Source organism: Girardinichthys multiradiatus, chromosome 24 (genome assembly GCF_021462225.1).
Source record: "Girardinichthys multiradiatus isolate DD_20200921_A chromosome 24, DD_fGirMul_XY1, whole genome shotgun sequence".
In the NCBI taxonomy this organism is placed as follows: Eukaryota; Metazoa; Chordata; class Actinopteri; order Cyprinodontiformes; family Goodeidae; genus Girardinichthys; species Girardinichthys multiradiatus.
Window position 1 is genome coordinate 7,503,716 of NC_061816.1, and position 15,616 is coordinate 7,519,331.

A 15,616-nucleotide genomic window follows, 5' to 3' on the forward strand; every position below is an offset into this window, starting at 1 on the left:
ACCTGGACGTTTTCTTTGAAAGAGAAGACTTCTGTTCTCAAACCCAACTCCTTATTTTAGACTGAATCAGAATCAGCTTTATTGCCAAGTTTGTACAGACAAACAAGAAATTGGACTCCGGTACACTTTGCTCTCATTAATCAAGAACATGTTTTTAAATGTACATATGTTCACAACGAAAGACAAAAAGGTGCTTCATCAAAGTATTAGATGAAGGCTGTGCACATTTATGCCACCAGGATCTTGCAAGTTTATTTTTTACATTTCTCCAAACAATAGATTTTTGTTTAAGTATTAAAATTCAGACACCATCCTTACAAACATGTTCTTCTATAAAGATAATCTTCGCTTGAAGATAAAATAATAGTTATTCAATCCATCACCTCCTCTTTATTGACACTCTGACATGTGGTGTCCCACCTGGCTCTTATCTTTACCCCGTTTTGTCTGTAAACAGTTTTTTATGTAAAAAACAACAGAAGACATACTTTCTCACGTTGTTAGGTACGTGCCATTGGAAATATGACATTATTAGCCATCCCATTCCCTTTGTTTTATTCTTGTAAGAATTCTTAAAAAATCCTTTCTGCATTGAGAAAGACTCCTCACACCTGTCTAAAGGGCTAATTATTGTCCTTTCGGTAATATTTCTATTGAAGAAAGAACAGCCAGAATGTGCAAAGTTTTAATTGAGCAGGAAATAACACTTCTAATCTCGCTGCAAAGTGCATTTATTTTTACATTTTTGTATTTTAAGTAAACATTTAAAGTATTTTAAGTGTATGTGACAAGCAATTATTTCTTTCATAGTTTTTTTTATATCAGTGACTGTTATAAATAACACAATTACAAGTACAATTATTTATATATTTTATATTTTCTTAATGTGAAACATTCTCCACTTCTGCCAGATTTAAGGCTGGTAGATACACCTGGTATATCCACAGCTTTACAGCTCCATCCAGGTGTCCCAACTATTGAATTAGGCTAAATTTAGCATGAAGCTGTGTAAGAGAAGCAGGTGACAGCAGAAACCACCGCCACTATCGTCACAGAATCTGCAGCTGGAAAAACAACATTCCCCCATTAACACGAATCAGAACGGCCAGCTCTGACCATCAGATGGACTGTATATGAAAAGATGAAAGATGTAAAACCAAACATCCTGTCAGCCCCTCCGTATGAGATCACACCTCTGTTGTAGCACTTTAACAGCTTGCATCAGGTAGAAAACACCCCCAGCTGCATTGCTGAGACTTTGAAGTTCACTCATTACAGTCTGCAGGGCTAATCATCTGCAGGAGGCAAACGAAGCTGCATCTGAGACACGCGGGGGGAAAAGCTGTAATTACACATAAAAGTGGGAGTCAACTGCAGAGGCGAAATGTCCCTGAGGTGATGTGGAGCACAAGGAACACTATGAGTTTGTTTTAAGAGACCACGCTTTCACTGTTTAGTCAGCCTCTCCAGACACCGCCTCATTTTCTGCTGCTGCATGTACACATCAAAATGCAGATATTAAATAAAAATTAAAAGAATATTTTTAAACCTTCCAACTGAAAATATATTTTCATGCCATGTTTTCAACAACTGGATTCATTTCATCTAAAGTAAAAGACTCAAACTCTGTGATGATTTAGACATTTTATTGCGAGGTGCTGTTAGCGCTAGTCTTAGTAGCTAGTAGAATGAGTTGTTGTTAATTTGTTTCTGAACAGTTGCTGGTATTGTTTGCAATTAGCTTGAGTTTGAGTAGCTTGTATTTGTATCGACATTAGGTAGAGAAGCAGTTAAATTGAATAGAGGTCAGCGTAAATAGCTGTTGCCTCGACTCCTTCATGACAGTTGCCAGGTTCTCCAGACTAAAGTTATTCTGACTGTTGTTACCTGCTGGTAAGACGATGACTGCTCAAACGTTCTCCTCTTTCAATAAAATAAACTATCTTCTGAAACATTGAACAACAAATCAAAAAGTGAGATGCGATTAAATGAACAATATGGAAAATAAAAGTGAGACGTTTGACTAAATCTAATGCTGCTAAGTGTTTACTTTCTTTATTACGACAGCAATGTTTTTATAGATCACACTCTAACACATCTAAATTACTTAAAATAACATTCAGTCTACTTCTTTATACAAACCAAACATGAGCAGATTAAAGACTCTCCAAACAGCATCAATATACTGATTCTCTCAGCTCCAATCCCTGAAGCTTCCCCGTATTTTCTTTACATCCTTAATATATACCATGGAGCTTAGAGTTTTATTATTCCCACGCATGTCTGCTTGGATAATATATGAGCTCATATATAACAGAAAACAGGGTGCTGGACCTCCCAGGGGAGACATCTTCTACTCTTCTCATGCCAAAGACTGTAAATCTGGCAGTTAAATGCAACAAAGGAGGATGTAAATTCTAGAATAAGATCCATCCTTTTATTCAATCCAGATGGTAAATTGCTATTTTATGAGGCTTTTTGTTTGACCAGAGATAAAACATTTCCTTATTTGGAGAATTTGGAAGTATAATGCTTTTTGCATAGATTATCTACTTTTCCAGAAAACGGATACATTCTGGAGAAAGAGATTTTAATGCCTTTTCAGACTCGATGCCTGAATTCTTTTAAAGCACTTCTGCATATTGAGAGGCTTTGTTTCTACATGAATGTGTGGGCATGTCTGAATGTCAGCAGCACATGTGTGTGTGTGTGTGTGTGTGTGTGTGTGTGTGTGTGTGTGTGTGTGTGTGTGTAGTCTGCTGAGGAGACAAACCGCCAGGTGAAATTAGACAATGAAGATGACTGTTTTACTGAGAGGGACTGACAAGCCCTGAAGAAGGGAAAATCTGAACTTCAAATTACAATTAAGGAGGGGAAATACACCCGCATCCATGATGCTGAACCTAAAGGTATACTTTGCATGGTTATTTGTCTTAAAAAGTTAATAATTAGTAAATAGTTGTACTCTTGGCTAGAATTACACGAAATTAGCCAAATGCATAAAGATTTTTGAGGCCCAAGGGTAGAGGTGACCCAAAGCCAAAGTGTTTGGTTATTTTAACTTGCTTTTCTTTAAAAAGGTTAATGCAAAAAAACAAAAAGTTGAATATGACAAAAAAGAAAAACACAGAAAGAGAAACACTACCACAAAAAGGCTAACTGCAAAAAGATCACAATCAAATAGAAGATATATATGGATGGATGGATGGATGGATGGATGGATGGATGGATGGATGGATGGATGGATGGATGGATGGATGGATGGATGGATGGATGGATGGATAGATAGATGGATGGATGGATAGATAGATAGATAGATAGATAGATAGATAGATAGATAGATAGATAGATAGATAGATAGATAGATAGATAGATAGATAGATAGATAGATAGATAGATAGATAGATAGATAGATAGATAGATAGATAGATAGATAGATAGATAGATAGATAGATAGATAGATAGATAGATAGATAGATAGATAGATAGATAGATAGATAGATAGATAGATAGATAGATAGATAGATAGATAGATAGATAGATAGATAGATAGATAGATAGATAGATAGATAGATAGATAGATAGATAGATAGATAGATAGATAGATAGATAGATAGATAGATAGATAGATAGATAGATAGATAGATAGATAGATAGATAGATAGATAGAAGGACATCCATGGTGAGAGTGCCATGAGAACTATAAAGACTAAAAAAACACTTAAAGTCATCACAACAAAAGTCCTTAAACCCAACGAGACGTTTAAAATGAACACTAAAAAGTAAAAAACAACAATAAAATTACATAAACCATGAACATGAACTTCTTCTGGCAAAAGTGACAAATTAGACACAAATAGGCAGAGAAACACAAACATTGGTTTCTGAAACATTTAGCATGATATAAAGAATTTGGGAGGAATGAAAGGAAAATAAGCTACCACAAAGTGCTGCGTTTGGGAAGCAGGAGGATTAGCTGGGAACGCACTGAAATATGTTACAAGCAAAACTGTCAACGAGTTATATCTAAACATAGAGCGAACATGTAAAAGTTATTCGAGCACTTTAGCAACAGGCTCCGCGTATAAACAGATATAAAGTATGTTTCGAAATAATTAACAAAGCTTTGCATGTTTTATATGATGCAGTATCTGAACATTATAGCGCCGCATTGAGGCTTTCCTGCAGAAATCCCCATTGTGACAACATCTGTCGCTGTAAGAAAAAATGGATTGAAGTGACTCTAGCATCCTGAAAATCCTTGGATAGGTAGGCATGCACAGGAAGAGGAAGGAAGGAAGGAAGAGATGAATGGCACAGGAAGGTAAGGAAGGAAGAAAGAAAGAAGGAGAAAGTTTAAGAATGTGAAGGTGAAAAAAGCTTTCTGTCTAGTTGTGTGCAGGCTTGCTGCTGGCTGTTAGTGGTATGAGGCAGGGTTGTGGTTGGTGTCTGCTGGCTTCGCATGGGCAGGCATACATTGGTATGCCAACAATACCCTCGGGATTGGTAGTTTTGGGCATGGACCGTTGGCTGGCGGGGGCTTGGCATTGCGCTCACCTCTAATGGATACCACATTGTTCCTGCTTTCCCATTGGCATATAACACAATCTAATGCATATTAGGAATCCACACTACAGCTGACAACAAAACAACCACCAACACATTATTGTACCTGCACACACACAGCACATGGTGGGGAGCGTTTGAGTTCCTGTCTGTGTGTCTTGCTGGGGGTGTGCATCTGCCTTGATCTATGCTTATGCTTATGCTTATTTATTTATTTATTTTTTACTTTTTGTTTATCTTTCCTGCTCTGGGTGCATGGTAGCCTGAGGCTGCATGGTTTATTATTCTTTTATTTTGGGGTGTCTGGGGGTTGCTGGGCATTGTGCTTGGTTAGGTGCTGCTGCTGTCATTTTGAGGGTTGCCCTGGGGAATGTGGTGTGGCCTGGCTTGGCGGCATGTAAGACTGGCCCCTGGTTGTCTGCTGAGCGTGAATTTACACTGTGTGCTGATTCTGGCACTGACACTGCATGGCGACCTGTCCCACCACACTGCGTGTCTAAGAGGACACCAAAACCCACGGGATCCTAATTTTGTTCTAAATGTCCTCTTACATTTCTGGCAGGAGGCTGCGGTCCATCCGGACCAAAACCTCACGCCACAAGAACAGTTTTTTCCCATCTGCCACCAGCCTGGTTAACAAAGCCCGGAAACCACCTTGACATTCTCCCTTTCCCCCACACCCCCCCTTTTTTGCTGACAGGACACCTGTAACCTGTAACTCTATGTGTTACATTAACGCTCAGCTTGGACTCCTGCTTTACTTGCACTGCCATACTTGCACAATGATCACCTGCACTGTTGTACTGCTCTTGCATCTTATACTGCTCTATATTTACTCTCACTCACTTAAACTGTGCACATATATTTATATTATATTGTAGATATGTTTATACTGTTTAATTTGTACTGTATTGCACCGACTACGCCAAAACAAATTCCTTGTATGTCCAAAAACGTACTTGGCAATAAAGCTTTTCTGATTCTGATTCTGATTTCACACCCTTCCTATGGTTTAATGTCCTTCAAGTGGAATACCAAAGAAATTGCCAGAGTTACCAGTATCTCCCCGACACTTTTCTCTTGACTAACAACAAACTCAAAATCTCTAGTAGAAGTGTTATGAATGCATGGTGTGTGAACTAAACATTTAACCTGATCACTTTTACTTGGATAACATTGTTTCAATACAACCATTCAAGCATTCACAGGCAATTAACTTTAATGTAATACTGGATAGGCACTGATTCCTACATGACTAAGATCAGACAGAAAAATCTTGATCAGGATATATACCTACATGACACATATGTAAAGACATGGTGCTTTAACATCTTTTTCTGACTACCACATTTTTATATGCCATAGATATGCAAGGCAAATAAATAAATATTTGTAATATAACAACAAAGCAAAAACATTAGCCTGAGCATATGCCAGACTAAAATAAATAAACAGAAATGACCATAAAAGGCGCACAAACACAAGGAGATACAAAATGACTGTATAAAGATTTGAATTTCCAACTTAGTAGATAAAATGTTTACCACAGATACGCACTCAAATACTAAAGATAGATGCGAAATGACCGTAAATAGATGAAAACCTGCCATAGAAGGACATAATAACTACAGATCATAAATTATCTCAGAGTGAAGCAAAAGAACCGCAAAACGAACACAGGGGCTAAAATGAGCCTCATCAGATGCTTAAACAAACAGCAGAATAACCGTGGACCATACAGAGCAGGTCAGTGCTTGATGTGATGCGCACAAGTCACATCCCTAAGACATAAATCCAGCCCAAACACAGCAGAGTGTGTCTCTGACAGCTCAGGAGATGATTTGTCCATAATTCCCAAAAGACAAGCCTAGACGCTCATATCCAGCTCAAACACATTCCAGCCAAGAAAGCCTTTTTTTTTACCTCTCCATCCATGAGACTTATTAGTAAAGAAGGCAAACCTATTCCTGGTGGTTTAATGTCTTCAATATTTCAGCTGCTTGTTCACCCTTTTAATGCATGTTTAGGCTTTTCTTTCTTTATTATTTAGTCTTTGAATGAATAGTTACATAAAATGTCCAACAGAGTAGAATAAAATCCAATTATCCTCTTACCTCTGCGCTGAGATTTTATCTGTGCGACCACCAGCAGCACACATATGGTCTGCCAGCTCATCATCGACCACCTGTGGCATCCAGGCATCTTGATCCCTTTATGATTTAGACCCAGAAAAACAAATAAAATCCTCTCAGCCTTTTAGAGGATCAATTCTCATCTTAGACACACAGACTCAGCCACAAGAAGCAGAGAAATTAATTGCAGAAATGCCTCCTGTTAACAAGCGCCTTTACGCACAGCGCTGAGCAGGAGACACTGCGCTCTGAGCAGTGCACTTCCTGTGGAGGTTTTCACATTAAAGGTTTTTGTGATCAAGAAATTCTATTTTCTATTCTATTTCTAACAAAATAGAAACATTTCAGTGTATGCAACCATGCACAAAATGTATGTAAAAATGGGTTTACTGGAATTTCACCTGCAGTTGCTCTTTAGAGGTCTGTTCAAACTCAACTAAAGGACTTAAAGGGACAGTCCCGGGGTCTGGTCAATTGTAGTGACAGTGGTAAGCAGATGCATTCTCTGTGTAAAAAGACATATAACCACTTTCTCATTGTCTGACTTAAATCAGACTAAACTACTTAGTTTAGTTCCCTTAGGGACAAATAATTAATGTTGGGAAACATGTCCTGTGATCTGATGAAATTAGAAGTGGAGTGTTTGGCTATAATGACAATTGTTACATTTAGAGAAAAAAAGGTGAAATCTTGAAAGTCTAAGAACATCATCCCAACTGTAAAGTACGGTGGTGGCAGCATCATTCTGTTTTGCTGCAGGAGTTGCTGGTTCACTTGCCAACACGGAGGACATCAGTCCCATGGGCCAAAGTCTCTGCAAACTATTATGAGAAACTTGTGGAAGGAAACCCAAAACATTTGATACAGTTTAAAAGACAGTTCTACCAGATACTGAGGAAATGATGTGAACTTCTGTTTTTAAAGAAAGTTAAAAAATTTCTCTCATTTTTATTGTCTTTAGCAAATGGATACTAACTGACCTAAAACAGGAAAGGTTTATTCTGATTTAACCTCAGACAGTAAAAAAACGTTATATATGTTATTATACAGGGCATGTAAATATTTGGTGTCAGCTGTACTGATCCACTGGTAGACAGATATTTTGTTTAAAACTTAAAATCTAAAAGAATTTCTCTTTCATGGACTGAGCCGTCGACAGAGCTATTGTTGTCATTAACTTTGTGTACTATCTGTATTTTTTCCCTTAGAAAGTATTCCTGGCGCTATTGTGCTGAGTTGCGTTCTTTCTTGGATACGCCTATTGATGGAGCCAATGCTATCGTCTCTGCATACTCTATAAAAAATGTTAAAGTGAAATACTTTCTAATGGTACAGTTATTCTCTAACATTGGACTCCCCTGTGCCCTTGTGTCCAAAATAAGGTGAAGGACAATCAGTATAAAATAATAAGCGTCTTGGAACTTTTATTTGTGATCTTGGAGAAAAAAGTTGACGGCACTTCTTGATGAGGTTGGAGATTCCCACATCTCGTGTCTTCTGGGGGCTGAGGTATGCGGCTCATAATTTTCTAGAACTTCCTGTCATGCCTGTCAGGTTTTTGAGGCAGAAGATGACGTCTATATCAAAGGACATTCAGTTTGATGTGTAGGCATGGAAGTCGAACCGTTGTATGACAAAAAGTCATCTAAACCTGATTAAAGATGGGGATATTGTCTCACAAATCTCCAGAAAATCATCTAAGGTTGTTATACTGATCAAAACACATGTCAGTGTAACCCTGTTATTATTCAAAATCATCCTTACAATTACATTTATAATCATTCTAGAACAACCCATTCATTAAAAAGTTTGACACTAATGACAATAAGCCGTGTACCAAAGTGTACCACAAAATTGTCTGCAATTGGAAATTGACCATCTGGATTGATCTGGGGAGAAAAAGGGGAAGCTAGAAGTCTCACATCTGACATTATTCTACTCCTACGAACACCTAAAGCCTCAATTTTTTAGCATAGTGGTAATAAAAGTTAGCCTGTGAGGAGGGGTGCACCAATTGCAATTTTCTGGCTGATCACTGATTACCGATCTTTAAAAACCTGACCTCATGATTCCGATTTAGCCAATACCAATTTTCTTTATAACTCACACTTTCAGGTGTCATAAGGTCACAACACGCTTTCATTGTTCCAATCTTATGTTGTCACAGTGAGGAGACTATTGTGAACCAGGCACTTGTGGCAGGTCTCAATCAGCCCTCTCTCTTTTCTTTTTTTTTTTAGATATTTTTTTTTGGCACTAGTGGGCTTTTATTTTTATTTTTTGACTGTAGGCAGACAGGAAAGAGGGGTAGAGAGAGGGAGACATTCGGTAAATGTCGCCGGGTCCGGGACTCAAACCCTGGACAGCCACATCGAGGACTGTTGCCTCCGTACATGGTTGTGCATTTAACCCCTACACCCCTCAGTCAGCCCTCTCTCATGGCAGAACAAAAGGGGACAGTGGGTGATTTTCAGACCTTTGCGGAGGCAAATAAAATTGGTGGATAAGATTGGTTTCACATGTAAGTATCGGCTGATCGCCGATCACCCAAAATTAAAGAAAATGGGGGGGCCCCCTACCAGTGAGTTAGACTTCCAAAGCTTTCCAAGAAAAACACTCATAAGCAACTCATAAACTTTTCTTCGGGTTCCAAAAACGCTATTTAAACCTCCATGTCTACATCTAAATCTAATCTATTAGTACCTGTGTAGCAGCTGAGGATAAAAAGTGTGTGAATTAACAAGCATTAAAGTCCTGCAGCAGGTTTCATGCACCCAAAATAACCAAATCTGTACCAGTTAGAGAGCCTTCTCTAAAAGTCAAATATTTGCACAGAAATGTCAGATTATGGGGCTGATTAAACACCAGCGTGGAGGAAACCTTGTGTCTGAGCCTCTGTTCAGACATGCTAGGCTGCAGTGTGATATCTCCCTCTTGTCTTAAAAAACTGCATTCCAGCTGGAGAGAGAGGTTTTGCATGATGAGATATGCTCTATAACTACCAACAGGACCATTTAGGAACACACTAAGTACTCAGAACCTTTACTTTAGTAGAAGTACAAATTTACCTCTCTGATAAAAGGTGAGTCCCTACACTTAACGTCTTACATTAAACCATATGGGTATAATCAAAAAAATACTCTCACTGCTAATATTCATTTGTTGTTTGTCTTATCTTAAGAAAGCAAATTAATTTTCTTAGGAACACCTTAACAAAAGCAAAAATGACTTGTTTCTTAGTTACACACAATATTACACTGGTATTTGCTTCCTGTATTTAGTGGCGGTGTTTAAAAAGTTTATCTGATAGTTGTGCCCCAAACAAAATTTCCGTTGCGTAAGTTACCAATAATTTCAGCAAGCCCTTGGTTTTCCTAAGTGCTCTTTTTGGTGGGGGATGTCTATAACACATGCACAAAACATCCTTTATAGACAGTTCTGGTCAAATGAGATCAAAATAAAATGCATTTTAGCGTAAAGGCAAACCTTTTTGTGGAAGAAAACTAAAACTGCGCATAACTGAACACACCATTCTCAAAGTGAAACACGGTGGTGGCAGCATTATGCTATTGAAGTGCTTTTCTTAAGCATGGACAGGGAAAATAGTGTTGATGGGAAGACGTTTCAAAGCAGGATTTCTGCACCAGGACACTTATTACTGCTGCTGCTTTCTGTGACTCCCACTTATTAACAAGACTCTGAGATACCTAAGCTCTTTCTCTTGGGACAGGAACTCATTCCCATTCGAAAGGTAAAATCTACCTTTTCCAGTTGAGAACCATGGGATCGTGCTTGAAAATGCAAAGCTTCACACTCAGCTGCTCCATTGCCATATGAAGGTTTCCCCTTAGTGAGGCCAGTAGGACCTCCAAATGAGCAAGAAGGCTCAATTCAAAGCCCCCAAACTGGAGGACCCTTCATTGTGTGGACATCCATGAATTTACAGACTGAATCTTTTGGGTTATGAATATAACTATAAACTGATTTTACAATCTTGTGGAAAAGCCCAGAAAACCCAGGCTTTCAAGGTTGTTGCACAGAAACTCACAATTTACAAAGAGCCACACTTGCTGCAAAAATGTCTGGCATTAAAATGGGATGTAAGTGTAAACTGCAAAGTCCTTCTTGCAAGATAAATAAGAGCAATGTTCACAGAAATATTCAGTTGTTATGGCTTAAGAGTGAGTTTGTCAGAACATGCCGTCCCCAGGTTCTGAACATTACAGCTGAAGAGAAAAATCCACGTTTCTATCTCGTGTTTGTCATTTCACTGGCATTCCTGTCTGCACATGTAAAGGTAAATCCACACTCCAATGTCATTCCTTCATCACTAGCTGCTCAATCCCCTTCCTCGCCTTCATTCTTTTAATTTAAATTCTATCCATCTTCCTCCCACATGTCAAGGATCACGTAGACTCATCTCAAAGGTAGCAGTTATGTAAACAAGAGCCGCACTGAGGAACGAACACCTGTCATTTTCTTCCCACAAGCATCAGAGCATGTCCTTCCTCTGACCTGCAGAGAAGAATACCTCAGCATTTTAACTCCCAATGTTCTGGTGACAGAAACTATTCACAACTCCTGTTGTCTGACTGACTTGCATTGGTTCATGATCTTTTTTTACCCTTCTTCATGTTAGCATCATTTCATTCTACTAGCTTTAACAGCTGCATATACATGTATCTTTATATCTCTATTAACTCACTGGAATGGAGGCATACACTCTTACAGAACCACTGTTCTGCAACTTGGATCCATAACTTTAGCAACAAAACTGCTTCAAATGGCTGATTTACCTTTAGAATGCCATCAGGTTCTGCAGAGACCTGGTGCTAAGATATTCATTTGATGAAAAAATTGTAACTTTAAATAAAAATAATTTAAAGCTACAATATTTGGACTACAGAGTGTAGACCACACATTCTGGAAACTATATCCAGAACATTCCAGGTACTTTCTGGAACCTAAATGAAGCTTTCTTTGAAGTATGTCACACACTGTTATGCTGTTAACATCTATGAAATTTACAGATACTTTCATGGAACCAATATGTGACTTTCTTTGAACTTTCTTGCGAAAATCATGAAACTTACCAAGTACTTCTCTGGGTTTATTTGGACTTTAATGTAACTTTCCTCAAACTGTCATGGAGCTTACCAAATAATGAAAACTTTCATGCTATCATTCTGGAACTTTCATCAATCTTGCCAGGTACCTTCTAGGGCTTTTTTTGAACTTTCATGCAACTTTTCCAAAACTGTGATGTAACCTAACAGGCCCTTTCCGTTACTTTCTTTGGACTTTCATGAGACTTTCATGGAACTTATTATATGGTTTCTAGGACTTTAAGGAACTTTCATGGAACTTACCTGGTACTTTCCAGGAATTTCTTTGGACTTTCATGGAACTTCCTATTTATTTTCAGGGACATTATTTCAACCTTTATTGAACTTTCATGGAATTTACCAGATACTTTCCAGACTTTATGTGGTTTTCCAAAAATTCAGTGAAACGTAGCAGTTACTATCCAGAAATTACCTGCATCCATGAAAGTCCTGCAAAGTACCGGCAGAGTTCCACTAAAGTACCCATTTACAAGTCATCACATAATGCAACCCACATTCTGTAAAAGTTCTGGGACAGTTTCATGAAAATCTTTGAAGGTAACCTCTATGTATTGGGACACTGTGGGCTGTAGCAGTATGTAGTGTTTTATAACATTTTAAGTTATTATAGCAATTATTACATTTAAAGGAAAACACAATTATTCTAATAAAACAATTGAAAACATCCATAACCCCCACTCCTTCCTTCCCCTCCTCTAACAAGTGGACTACAATCTTCCACTTCAGTATAGCCTTTCACTTAAACTGGTTTGAATGGATTGTGGGCATAATAAACACTTTTTATATTAATCGTTGACTTTAATTTGTACTTTCGATTAATCTGGTTGTGAATGTTGTGCCAAAATGGTAACTGATAAGCATAACATTTTGACATTACAATGCTGATGTAGTTCTAAAACATCTTTGGATGTGATGAAATCTGATTAATATCATCTCCGTTTTAAACTGTAACCCATTTTTTTAGCCTTTATTCTGATTTGTGTCATAAAGCAATAATGTTAGTGTTCAGGTTTATATTACTTTGTTTTATTATGTGTAGTTTTACACGCCACCTCTAGATGGCTGTATATTCAAGTGTATGATAAGGTAAGAATAAGCCACAAAGAAACAATGCTGCAGAATAAACTTCAAGCAAGCACAGACTATAGTTAAATAGGTTTAAAGAAGCTGAAAGGAAGAAACAAACCTAATTGCTTTAGTAGCACACAGCCAACGAGATATGTTTATGTTTTACATCTGTATTTTGTTTTCTGATGTCTGTACAAGGATTTAATATTGAGTTATGTCTTAAAATTTCCTTAAGAGTTCATTGTTTTGTCTTTGTGCATTCTTTAGTTTTCGCCAGTCCGAGGAAACCACTTGTGTCTGGATGTGGTCTAATGTTTTAATTTCAACAATGTAATGGAAAAAAATAACACATCCAATTTTCCTCATGGGCTTTGCAATGTGTTTTTCCCACATTTTTCCCAAAGTCCTTTCTGATTTGTTTGTCAGACCTGTGATGCCTCCTTCCTCTGAAGATCCAGATGCCTGAGCTGACATGGTGAACCCCAACTGAATCTGGATTTTGGTTGTGGTAAATGTCTTTGTCTGCATTCTAAGCTTTGTTACTTTATTTCTGCAAAGTTTTGTTTTCCACATGTGTTTTTGAAGTACATATTGGGAAAATTGGGAAACCATCCTGTCTAACAACCTGGATCAGAAAAGCCAGTTGCTTTCTTTCTGCCACAGATTGACCTCTCCAGGTAGAACAACATCTATGTACTGAGATTCCCCTATCAAATGAATTGAAAGATGGCACTGTGGGAGCCACTAAGACTGCAGTCAAATTCAATAGTGTAAGTTAGTATGATCCTGGACCACTAATGTTTTAGTCTCTAAATTTATTTGCAGTTATATTAAATATTAATAATTTGTGTTTTGTATGTCAAACAGATTCTAAATTCCGAAAATATGTTATTATTCAAAATGGCTAAATGTGTCATGATGGGATATGACTTTGATCACTAGAAAGCAGCAACATGATCCTTAGTGGTACACATGCACCCCCTTGGCTGTGTGATTGTTTCAGATTAATTTGCACAATGGTCTACAGGGGATAAAAGGTCAGCGGTGTGTTTCTGCCTCTTCTGCCAAGGTGGTTTTATGGACAGATGTTTTAAGCATTAATTGTTTGCATTTCACTGCCACCCCACGTCTAATAAATTCTGTTAAAAGCACCATCTGTCGATTATTTAGTGTCACTACATGCTTAATAAATGTCAGCAGGGGCTTTCAGAAAATATAACATATGATTATGTATAATTATTCACTGTGTCCATAATATCAATGAGTGGATGGGAATCCAGGAATCCAGATGAAAGAGAAGGTATTGTTTATGGTGAAACCTTTCTAACAACCACATCAGTTCTGTTACCAAATCAGCTCACGATCATCTTAAAAACATTACTAGGATAAAGGGTTTCTGTCAAAACAGGAAACAGAAAAATCAATCAGGCAGCTCCAGCTCATCCAAAATGCTGCTATAGGGGCCCTGACCAACACCAGGAAATGGATCATATCACAGCAGTTCTTAAATCACTGCACTGGATCCTTGTTTGTCAAAGAATAGATTTTAATATTCTGCGATTGGCCTATAAAGCACTAAATTGTCCTGGGCCAAATTTCAGAGTTGCTTCTCAAATATGAACCATGTAGACTCCTCAGGTCTACAGAGACCTGCTTCCTCCAGGTTGCAAGGACCAAAGCCAAACAAGGTGAGCTAGCATTTAGTTTTTATGCTCCACAGGAATAAACAACCTGAAAACCTGAGATGTGCAGAAACATTTGATTCCTTTAAATCAGGACTGAAAACATTTTCTTTCCTGCAGCATTTGATCAAAGTCTCTATTTTGACACATGTGTGCAGACAACAATAATAAACTATGGTTCTCTTCGCATCTGGACCAAGGAAGAAGCTTTCAACATTGGGGACCGGGACCTGTATAAGCAGACAAGAAACGATATGACCAGGGAGATCAAACTGAGATTGTCCTCACATTTAGACACTGTTTGAAAAAAAGGCCCAATAGAAACTGTACTTCCTGCAGCAACTCAACAAGTAGAACTTTCCTCAGGAGCTGCTAAGCATCGTCTACACTGTCGTTATTCAATGTGTGCTGTACTCATCCATCACTGTGTGGTTTGGCTCATCCACAAAACAGGACAGGTCATGACTGCAACAAACAATCAGGTCTGCAGAAAGAATCAGCGGGGCTGACCTTCCCTCCATCCTGGACCAGGTCAGGAAAAGGTTCTACCCTTACTTTGGCGCTACAGAGCACTATTTGAAAAATAAAATAAAATAAAACATGCATCATGTCTCTGTGATGAACACAATGAACACCTTACATTATGAGTAGTCAGCTACGCTGCTGTGAAACTAAATAAGCATATTTGCACTACCACAACCTGTCTTTATTTTTTCTTTTCTATATAAATGAATGTACATACACATACATGTTCATAGTGCTCCCTTTATCCTTATTTTATTTCATCAAAAGTTTATATAGTCACAGTTAATCTCTGTAATCTGTAAGTGCTTGTAACCGAGGTCTAATTACTTGTTTGTGGACAGTCTTGGCCAATAAGCTGATTCTAATTTCTACCATTTGCTTTCTTCTGATTAATTTGCATGGATGACAAACCAGCAGCCGGTTGCTTTGACATAAATAGCTTTTCAGTCACAACATTCGCTGTTTCTAGATGTTACATTTGAGAATTTGAGTATTACAAAACAGTATGGGTAAAAAA

The 15,616-nt window shown here is 38.0% G+C and overlaps 1 protein-coding gene and 1 long non-coding RNA gene across 4 annotated transcripts in view; one reads left to right on the forward strand and one right to left on the reverse strand.

The window, feature by feature from the left end:
• Nucleotides 1–6,904, reverse strand: part of LOC124861739 (collagen alpha-1(XVIII) chain-like) — a 70,173-nt gene extending 63,269 nt beyond the window's left edge. For all 3 annotated transcript variants that reach the window (XM_047355673.1, XM_047355672.1, XM_047355670.1), the window contains exon 1: nt 6,681–6,904. In XM_047355673.1, coding sequence (XP_047211629.1) covers nt 6,681–6,768 — 88 coding nt within the window. In that variant the 5' untranslated portion in view covers nt 6,769–6,904. The remainder of the gene's footprint in view (nt 1–6,680) is intronic.
• The window catches only part of LOC124861741, a 67,251-nt gene extending 53,256 nt beyond the window's left edge, over nt 1–13,995 (forward strand). Inside the window, exon 5 of the long non-coding RNA XR_007036731.1 lies at nt 13,319–13,995. This is a non-coding gene — a long non-coding RNA (uncharacterized LOC124861741). The remainder of the gene's footprint in view (nt 1–13,318) is intronic.
• The last annotated feature ends 1,621 nt before the right edge of the window (nt 13,996–15,616 follow it).